Here is an 11,285-nt window from a genome sequence, read left to right as displayed (position 1 = left end):
TGAAATTGTAGTTATTACTTTAACTTCTGACTGGATTTCTAGCCACAATTTGTCTCGGATATAATCAGTCTCAGTGGGATTATTTTTTGAATGTATCATGCAAAGAGGTAACTCCATCCACAAACTGGAAGGAAAACCCTCCTAGAAACAATTATTTTCATATAAATACTGAATTACACGAAAGAAAAATAGTTTCGAAACAAATACTTTTACATGAACGCTGAATTAGACGAACAACATTTTTTAATTCCGTTTGTATTCAAAACATTCTTAATGGAGTCGAATCAGATATCATTCACAGGATTCCTACACAATATAGTTAAAGAAATATGTAAAATTTCACTTATATGAAATACTGTCATCCTCACTGGTAGACACCTGTATGTTTCGCCTTGCCTTATTGGCTCTTCAGTACCAAATACGGATAACTATATGAGAAAAAAACACTCAATTTGTTCGTAAAGTTACGTGTTTCTATCATAAAGTGGACAAATCCACCCACCAAGAAGTAATCGTAAATAACGTCTCCATTTTATGACATATTTTCATCAACAGATTTATTCGAAGTTTGACCATGATTTCGAAAGTGATTAATTTTTCAAAATATCGTTTTTGGAAGAAAGAAAGAAAATACAGTTTGAGATCACCCCCTAAAAATGAGCAATACTAAGAAGAGACGTTCTTTCAAAGCATCTTGCTTTAGGTATCGGGACAAGAAAAAGTCAAGTAGAGCTGAATCCGGAGATCTAACCGACTGTTACTGCTCTATATTAAACCTGAATAATTTGGGTTTTCTTGAGTCGAGAGGCCTCATCTTTCCACAAAACTTTGGAGAAAAAGTATCTTCCTCTTCTTTTCCTGCTACCAGAAGAGAAACTCAAAATGATTGCCAAAATTTCGTTCCTTGAGAGTATTTATCCATTTAGGTTTATGAGTTTTGAACTCATTTTTGTGCAAAATATTTCTTATTCTCTCTCGAACTTATCGCCAGTTCTAAAGAGCGACTGTATTGAAATGAACATGAGCTGTGCTTGTCAATCTTTCCATTTCAATGGTTTCACCGCTCATTTGAGTTTTTGATGAGGTGAAATTTCAATAAACCGATATTTTTTAGTATCCATTTTAGCATGGCTGCAGGAAAGACGTGAATGAAAGGGTTTCAAATCGAATCATTGAAACTAGATGAAATTCGTACAGAAATCAAAAATGAAAACTATCGAGGATAGATATAAACGTACCAAATATTATTCTCTCCCAACTACATACACAATAGACTCTGGTAAACGTCTGTCGGAAAACAATCAGAGCCTAGAAACTGATATTTCGAAATTCATTGCGGAATTTTTTTTCAATTCCGTATAGTTCAAAGTTAATTTATTTTCCATCTGATACAGACTTTACTAATGACACGGCATCAATTATGATATTTTTAGACATTTTCAAAAACCAAATTTTCCATAAAGGTACCTTCTACAGGGTCGAAAACAAATGGTAATGAAAATGTTGATGAAGACTTGTTCTACCGAAATTCGAAAAATCCACAGTTTCTTGTGATCACTACGATTCATCTCATGGCTTCAATTATTTTGCAAATTATAGGTTCACTACTATAACTGCCTTAAGGTCTGTTCGAAAAATGAGGTGAGTTTTCATTTTTCTCAAAGAAAAATGTATTTATTGATCAATTTCCATTTTGTCGCCTTCAAATCAGCCTCCCTCAGATATAATACACTTGCGCCAGCGGTTTTTCAATCTTGGGAACAGAAAAAAGTCGCAGAGAGCCAAATCTAGCGAATAAGGTGGCTGATGCATGATTACGGTGTTGTTTTTGGCCAAAAAATTACGAACAAGATAATACTACTTATCGACCGTACGACCATGTGGAAAAACAATTACTCCACGGTAATTGAAGGAAACAATGAGCAAAACATTGACATTTGATCAACGTTGTTGTGCTTTTTTTTGTCTTGGCTTCATTGGGCTATTCCTTAGGGACGATTGCACTTTAGTTTCGACGTCATAACATCGGATGATGACTGGGTCATCACCCGAAACGTCGTGAAGTAACTTGGCTTGGAATCTCTTACCTTTTTTTTTGTTCAATTGTTTCACCTATTTTTACTTGTATTTTATTTCAGGTTTTTTTTGCTTAATATAATTGTTATTTTCAGGTATTTTTTTTAGTTTTTATTTTTCATTGCAACATTGTCAATCACCTTCAAACTTCTAACTTGTATGCCTCTCGCCAACAAACCCAACATGCTAAACAACTGAAATTGTGTACATACGTTTGAGACGGCTGTACCAACATAAAAAATGATAAATTGCCAATCATATGTACGCAACCATAATATATTTATTTTTTATTGATAATGAAATATTATAACAACTATAGAAAATATGGTATGTGCTTATTTCCCTGATTTGGAACACTAACTTGATAAAGATGCAACACTGGACCCAATTTTGCGGCTATAAAATTTGTTGTTCGCGCCTAAAGGCAATTATCAAATGATAATTATTTTTTCATTGGTTTTTGATTATTTTTTCACTATAAATGAGAGCGCTCAACCGGCTTCTTTTACTACAATTTCGGTGGGTTGTTGATTCTGAAGTATTAAAATGATACAAGTGTTAATGTTGCTATTTCCTGTTGCAGTTTTTGGCAGGCAGATATCACTGCGTAAGATTTTTTTTTAATTTCTCATTTGAATCTAAAAATGAATTTTGGCTCTGGAAGTGTAAAAAACCAATGGGCTTGAATAGATAATTAAATAGTATTTGATAACGTATGATAATTACTCCGGATAACTCGGCAGACGACTCACAAACTTTTAGTTTTCATTATTGTTGTAATGTTAACTATAAAATGTGTGTACCAGTTCATGGGTTTTTTTTAGAAAGACTTGTGGTTTCCAGGAATCATTCTGAAAAATCTCACGTAGAAAAATAACAGATGTCGGGTGATAAAACATCGCATTTGATTGAATATTTATTTACGTAAGTATTCATATTGAAATGCCTCTTCTTGGAAAACATTTGAATCTTGAGTCTGATTTGAATGCACAAACGTACTTCTTTCTGGGTAATGACTGAATGCTTTTTAAATAATAAATGTATTGCAAAGCAACGCACGAACAAGCTTATATAAAGATCACTAAGAGATGAATCAGTCGGAGTTAGCTATTTGTTTATCCAAGATGAAGTTCCTTTTATACGCCTTTGTCTATTGTTTAACATCTTGTGTTGGGGCATCGAGGATTAATCTACGTAAGTTTTGTTTTGAAAAAAATTGCTATAGAATGTAAACCGTTTGATATTTTACAAAATGCCAACTTCCAAGAATAATAATAATGGAGCATGTGCTTCCTATGGATACGGTACCACAACTTTGACAGACTTTGGCAAAAAATTATTGATACTTCGGAGGAGTTTCTAACAGATTTAACCGGAAGTCATATATTTTACTGATAATTGACCAAAACAATCACCTGTTAATAACCTTTGATAACTAACCAGCAGAGTATTTCTCTCAACTAACTGGTACTAGATGTGAGTCCATAGCCACAGGCACATTATATATCTCCGATATATAGGTAAGAAACCTCAGAACTGCGTTTATATGCCACATTATCAACATATGAAAAAAAACGTACGAGTATAAACACAATGCACAATAGTAGGTGAAATAATAGACCCAGGATTACTTCTTGGAGGGCTATTGAAGCATTGTAAAGTTCTGAGGGATAATTCTGGATAAAATTTTGTCTCACCTGCTCAGCATCTTGACTAACAGACAAAAGATGAATTTAGTAGGTTGACATTGAATTTGCGTGTATCAAAAATAAAACTGGACCCAAAATAGACCCTTGTGGAACTCCGCAAGTCATAGTTTTCAATAGCATTTTTCCTGGGCACACAAACTTTTTGCTGTTTCCGAAACAACAGACCATTTATGAATAATCCTTCCAAAGCTGATGGTAATGGAGTTTATTAAAAAAAATTATGAGTAACTGTGTATGTCTTCCACAAATTGAGATATAATAGTCCACATTTCATATCTCTAATTATTGTTGAGTATCGCTAGATCTGTGACAGACTTTGAATATAGGAGAAAACCATGAAATTTTACAGTTACTGGGGAAGGTGCCTGATTTTGATGATTTGTTGACTATTTCCTTCTTAATTGGGGTCAATTCTGAACTCACATAGCTTATACTCAAATTTTATCGTATACAGAGGCAGAGGTTTGAAATATTGTCTTCAATTTCTTCTTCACTTGAAACAGTTCAGAATTCTGGTCAGGACCTTCTGTCTTTTTACCATCTTAAGTGATAATTTCTTCTACATTTTTGTTTTATCATGTCAAAGTTTGTTAATAGATTTCCATATTCATTTCACTTATTTTTCAGTTTCTATTTATAGAAAAATAGGTGATGACATAGTTGAAAATGAAAAAGAGTCTTTGTGTCGTTGTTTAAAGAACTGCGTATCGCCGGATGTCGATTCAGCAAGCCAGCATTGACATTGATCCATGACACCTTGGGTGACATGGATCAATGTCACCCAAGGTGACATGGATCAATGTCAATGGGTATGATTAGAGAAGACCAATGAACAACATATAATATACCTATTGATGAAGTCGCACCTCAATAACATTTTCTATTTATTACAGCTCCATACCTCAAGCCTTGTTCAATCAGTTCCCCCGATTTTGAAGCATGTTGCCTTCAGCATGGAAGAGATGCATTGCCAATGATTTTGAAAGGCGACAAAAAGTTGGGTATCCCGAACCTTCTTCCTCTAGTGGTGCCGCATATCCTTGTAGATGCTGGAAAAAATTTGAAGATAGCTTTTGAAGATATCCACGTATTTGGACTAGATGGAATCGATTTGAAGCAAGTGAAGTGAGTAGTTTTTCCTCAAGTTAATCTCAACAAGGTAATATCGATCTTCTCTGTTTCGGAATAAATGAAAAAATATTCAATATTTCAATTGGAAAAACCACTACGCCTAAAACTTCATGCAGTATATGCGAATCCGTTTGCAGCACTTTGATCCTTTCACACATTTTTTCATTTCGAAAATGAAACCGACGCGTAATTTCAAAAATACTGGCCAAAAAGTTTGTTTGAGTGAATACAATGCTTTAGAAAACCTCCCTTAAGAAATGGTTCAGTAAAAGAGGGCGTGACGTCACCAGATATACGAAATGCGGAACCGGCTAGGAACTGCATTAGTTTGAGATGTTTCTGTGTGAGCGGTGTGGTTGTTTAATTATTTTTCAGTTGTTTGTTTTCATCTGCTGATTTTATGGATGTATGGAGGATAAAAATGTCCCAAAAAAGTATTGTACATGAGATATACATTTATTTATGAATATTTCTTGTAATGAGCCTATACGATTAAAGAAAAATTGGCTGAAAATCACTTAACGACATCATATAGATGGGAGGAGGAAAAAATTAACATTTAAACGGACCAAACTTTTAAAACAACTAAACAGTTTCTTGAGAATGAATAAATGTTTATTATTCAATGTCGCCACGGAACGGTACAAGCGTGTTATTCATCAGAAAAATAACTGAAACCACTGGTATTATTTCTTCAAGCGTCAAATTCTAGACCAATTTGATATGGGAACTCAATATTCAGGAATTTCAGTTCTGTAGTCATCAAGTTTTCCTGAATCTCCACCGAACTAATCGATTCTATAATTTTTCACAGAATTGATATAAAAACTAGGAAAGCAACACTGAAGTTGGATGTCCCTCAATTGGAATTGATTGGAAAATATGAAGTAGATGGAAAACTCCTGGTTCTACCCATAAAAGGAAAAGGAGATGTGAATATGACAGCAAGTAAGTTTTAAAAAACAGTACTAGTACTTGAAAACTTATATTGAGCACTTCAAATTTTCTACCTGTAGAACAATATTTCATTATTTGACGATGCTATTTATTTATCAAATGGTAAATAGACTTCAACTGAAAAGTTTTCATGATTACTATGTATTTGATGATAATATAATCAAATACGTCAGTACAATGCAAGAGAAAATCATCAACTCTTTTTTGTTAAATATGATCCGTACTTATTTTATAATTTTTTCAAATCCAACATCAAACTCGATATTGCTAGGAATACAACAAATATGAACAGTTTCAAAATAGTATATTATGCAACGATCATGTAATAATGGTTATTAAGACACGAGCATTAACCGGGATACGAAACGAGCCGAAGGCGAGTTTTGTATGGTGAATGCGAGTGTATTAATAACCATTACATGAGAGTTGCATACGCTATTTTTTCTAAATCCGATAAATAATGAAAAACTATAAATATTATATTTGTATTGAACACATTCACAGTAATTAACTCATATTTTTTTAAAAAAACACAAACTTAATGGTATTATCATGGATATATGAAAACTATAAAGATTCTAATTATATTTATATTGAATATAACAACTGTAATTAATCTGATCTTTTAAAAATATTGGAGTCGATGGTATTGGTTGATAATCTGTATCGTTATGAAAAATCTGTATCATAATGGATATCATTATGAAACGGATTATGGTCATATAAGTGTATTGTTAGAGTACGGGTGTAGAAAAAATAATATTACCACATTAAAATGTCTATTACATATTACAACAGTCGTTGTAATATCTTCTATAATAAGGACGTACTCAGTATATCGTTATTATATATGTACAATAGTTCATCTGTCTGTGCTACTTTAGATTTTGTGAATTTCATAAAGATTAGGATTTCCTATTTGAAATGAACTATCTATCTACAACTCATAAAACTTTTTTTCCAGTTGGAGGACACTACCAATATGACTTCGAATTTTCCACTGAACGAATCAACGGCATAGATCATTTAGTAGTTTTGGACAACGACGTTTTGAAATTCGAATTGGAAGGTGCAAAAATCAGACTTGATAACCTCTTCGATGGAGATAAAGTATTAGGTGAGTATATGGAACAATTTCCGATTCATCAACTCTCGATTTTCAGCTGGTATTGATGATAATATTTCGTGTTTATTTTCTGAACTATCGAGAATGGGATGGCTCCAAAATTACCATTTTCCTATTTCATCCAAACCTAGATATTAACAGTTAACTAGTAGGTTAGGTTAGGATACTCCACCGCAACCCGCAAGGGATTATTGGGGCTGACACCTATTCACACTCGACCAATAAACCCAGCTTCTTAACGAAGCCGATTAGTTTGTATGGTGAGTGGTATTTCAGGTCAGATGGTTCGAGTACGGCTCTGCCGAACTCTTAAAACCTGATTCAGTCCCCAGCGGGGCAGGCACAAAGTATATGCTCTGCTGTTTCATCGTTAATGAGGTAGTCGAATAGTCAAGGTGCAAGATTCTCATCTTGATACCCGCGACAACTTTCCATATGAGGAAATTTGATGCAACGCGGTTTCATAAGGTAGCTCTCTCTTGAGGAAACGACTCAGTCGTTTCCTGGCTGTATCACCAAACCTTTTCTTTTAGGTTCAGTTATTGGATCAGGAGTTGAAGAGTTGAGAAGCTCTCGCTCCTGATCTAAATTTCAGGGAGGTCAGTTGGAGTCGTGAGCTCGACATCCGTCTCCTCTGTAGACTCAGCGTCAGAAAGAATTTTTAAGTTTACTCTGTCCATAAAAGTCCCACGAGTAGCTAGAGAAAGAAGGTCAGTCACGGCAGAGCCCCCCATTACCGTGACAAGGATGCTACGATGAGAGAGCGCCCGGTATTTCGAAGGTTCCGTAGAGATAGCTGATAGGCTCACCTTACACACACTTTAGGATTAATCTATCGTTGGGATGCCATTCAGATAGAGGATAACAGAACGACAAGTGATTCTGTCATTCCCGTATCCAGCGGGGCTACGTGGAAGCAGGCAGTTGAAGTTTTGAATAAAACTGATATTAATCTTGCGTTTCATGCATTTTTGTCAACATTCTCGAATTATTTTGAGACAAATTTTCCAAAATTACCTACTCGTTCAAAAAATCAGAATGAAAAGAAAAGGATCACACATGAAATAAAACAATCTAGTCAAAATTCAAAAGACCTTTTTAACCTACAAAAATGTTGTCCCGAACTGAAAAACATCTATAAAGTCAGAAAAAAGAGTCACGATAATTTGATAACTAAAACAAAAAAGGAATATTTTCAAAACAAAATAAAGAATTCAGACAATCCTCCAAGATCTGCAAGGCAACTGCTGTCAGAGCTATCTAATAAACCGAAGGCTATTAAATCAGACATAACTATAAACGATAGTAACACCATTATTGACGATCCGAAAGACGTTGCTGAACTTTTCAATAAATTCTATACAGATTTGCCTAAAAAGATATTGAGCAATATAGTTTCTTGTGACAAGGACTTCAATCATTTTCTGCATCACTTCCAAATTCTTTTTTTCTCATGCCATATCAGGAGCTAAAACTATTTCAGTTAGTTAAATCAAAAATAAAAAATAAATTTTCTTCGGGATCGGATGAGGTACCTACAATTCTATTGAAAAAGTGCCTATCACAACTTATTGTGCCACGTACTTTTATGGTAAATATCTCATTTTCTTCTAGCGGTTTTCCAGAATTGCTGAAATGTGGTAAAATAACACCTGTGTATAAAAAGAACTGTCGTCAGAGCCTTGAAAATTACAGACCAGTCACAGTACCTTCAACTTTTTCCAAAGTATTCCAGTATTGTTTTTTAGATAGATTAATGTCATTTCGTCATGAATATGATATAATTTCGAGAAACCTACATGGATATTTGAACAAATAATCTACGAAGACTGCGGTGTTTTCTTATTATCAAAAAATAATAGAATATATTGAGGCAGAAGAATGTCCTGTTGGAATCTTTTGTGACCTCAGCAGGGTATTTGACTGTATCAATCACGACATACTACAGGAAAAGCTGTATAAGTATGGTATCAGAGGCTGTCCTCTAGATTGGATAAAATCATTTATACTCAAACGTACACAATATGTAGCCATCAACACTCATTTCTCACAACAAACTGAAATTCAAAATAACTCACCAATCTCCCAGTCATATGGCTCCTAAAATATACAATTCTCTTCCTTCAAATGTGAGAAACTGCATAACAAAACAATCATTCAAATGTAATTGAATGTTCTGTTTGACAGAACAGTGTTTTCATAAACTGGATGAATATTTGTCGTGGCAATTTGCGGTGAAATCAATTTCTTTTTATTAGTATAAGTATTAGTATTATTGTATTTTAAATGTAAACAAGTGACTTTTTCCATATGGTTTGTAACTGTCTTAAGGAAATAAATTACTATTATTATTAAGCCAATGTACTCGCCAAAAACAGCATGCACGGTGGTTCCAACTAACCCAGTTAACTGGTAAAATAACTAAATAGTTTCTTTTCGTTCATACTTATTCTCCCTGTCATTGATTAAAACATAGACACCATCTTATCAGAATCAAAAATGAATCCATTGGTTTGTTTCACGTCATTTTGTGTTGGTCTAGTCCCGAAAATTCGGTTGCTGCAACCTTTTTTATTTTTTATTATGTCCGTTTCTATGACACGAACAAAACTTTGGAAACGATCTCATACAATGTATCCCAACCAAAACTTCTCCCCCACCTCATATATAGATCTACTTTCGACCAATCTCAAGGAGTTTATTCTAGTCATAAAATATTTCTCAACATTTCAGGAGAGCAAATGAACACTTTCCTTAATGACAACTGGAAAGACGTTATTGATGAGCTTGGAGGAGCTGTCAGTCAAACTGTTCGCTCTTTGGGTCGTAACATCGCATCTAGAATTTTCAAGAAGGTCCCTTACAAGGAATTGATTTTGGATTGAAAACGTTTTTGTATGTGATTTGCTACATAATTTTCAATAAATGTCGTAAATAAGTTGGGTTTTTGTTGAACACCTCAATGAACACATAAAAATCTGATCGAAGTTGGCAGATCAATATCAAAACATATTATTTTAAACAACAAAGCACAAGCACTACAGAAAAATCCTTTTTTGTTCTGATTGCTGCCTGTACAGAAAGATTTTTGGGGAAAACCATTCAAGAAGGCAATCTTGTTGTTTATTCTGCAACAAAGGTACCTTTACTTCTCCGCCTCACCACAATACTAGACAAGCTTGCCAACATATAGTCAAATCAAGAACTCAATTATTTATAGTGCAGTGAAAAAGTAAAACCAGTTACCTAAAAGTTTAATAGAATGTTTCACGGTACTATCTTTAAGGAGAAAATAGAAGGCAATTTTGGTCAAAAAGGCTTACTATACATTAAATGGATTTTTTGAAGATAACCTCGACACATAATAATATTCATGTGTAGGTATGTACAGTGTGACCCATTTTCAATGGAAACACCCCCCTAAAATTTGAAGTTGTGAATCGATTTTGATAATTTTTTTTTAATGTCAAGTACTAAAAGGTCTACCTTGGGACAAAATTTGAAATGTTTATTAAAGTTTCAAGGCATACTACGATATTTTTTCTTAGTCGAAAATCGGGATTTTTTATTAGCGATTTTTTTATTGAAAAAATCACTACGCCACTGGATTCAGAGTGTCTCTAAATAGGTGTGACCAAAATTTCATGAAAAAATATTCATTATTAACAAAGCTATGACACCTCAAAAATTCGAAAACTCACACAGCTAACAGTCGCAATATATCATTTTTTTAATGATTTCAACGATAAAGTGCAACCAGATAAAAAAAAACCAAATAGCGTAAATATTTTTAGTGAAAATAACGGAATTACATTCACACAATTCAACTAACAATAAAGCAAAAAATTTTAATAAACGTAACTAATAACTAATTATTGAAATGTTTCGATTCAGTGCAACAATTAATTCTAACTCATATTCTAGTAGCCTCTACTAATCCACCACGTATTTCGATACATGTATCATAGCGCTGACGAATGTTTCTGATTACGTTCCTTAGTTCTTGAGGGCTAATATCTGCACATACCGGTCGAATTCTTGCACAAAGTTCATTTCTATCTCTTGAGCGGTTTTTGTAAACCTTTTGTGTGAGAAGTCCCCAGAGAAAAAAGTCCAAAACTGTGAGGTCTGGAGATCTGGGTGGCCACTCTATAAACGGACTATCCATCGGATTGGAAAATGTTCGTTAAGCCATTGCCTCACAGCTCTGGTATCCATCTAACTAGACAATTAACTTGGATCGTTCATTGATTGGCAGCTCGTGAATAGCATCCCAAAACTATGTG

At 34.0% G+C, this 11,285-nt stretch overlaps 1 protein-coding gene across 2 annotated transcripts; it reads left to right on the top strand.

Moving 5' to 3' along the window:
• The first annotated feature begins 2,590 nt into the window (after positions 1–2,590).
• Positions 2,591–9,937, top strand: LOC111509817 (protein takeout). 2 transcript variants are annotated; one of them, XM_074184946.1, is made up of 5 exons: positions 2,591–2,683; positions 4,679–4,910; positions 5,731–5,864; positions 6,838–6,990; positions 9,733–9,937. In XM_074184946.1, the coding sequence occupies exons 1-5, from the start codon at positions 2,623–2,625 to the stop codon at positions 9,882–9,884; spliced, it is 732 nt and encodes a 243-aa protein (XP_074041047.1). In that variant the 5' UTR covers positions 2,591–2,622; the 3' UTR covers positions 9,885–9,937. The 2 variants fall into 2 exon arrangements, with proteins under 2 accessions (XP_074041047.1, XP_074041046.1); XM_074184945.1 differs by lacking the exon at positions 2,591–2,683 and adding an exon at positions 3,112–3,270.
• Positions 9,938–11,285: the final 1,348 nt, after the last annotated feature.

The sequence above is a fragment of the Leptinotarsa decemlineata genome, unplaced genomic scaffold (assembly GCF_025532065.1).
Source record: "Leptinotarsa decemlineata unplaced genomic scaffold, Ldec_3_MD MMD2_tig00026361_RagTag_RagTag, whole genome shotgun sequence".
Taxonomy (NCBI): Eukaryota; Metazoa; Arthropoda; class Insecta; order Coleoptera; family Chrysomelidae; genus Leptinotarsa; species Leptinotarsa decemlineata.
This window is presented reverse-complemented; position numbering and strand designations above follow the sequence as displayed.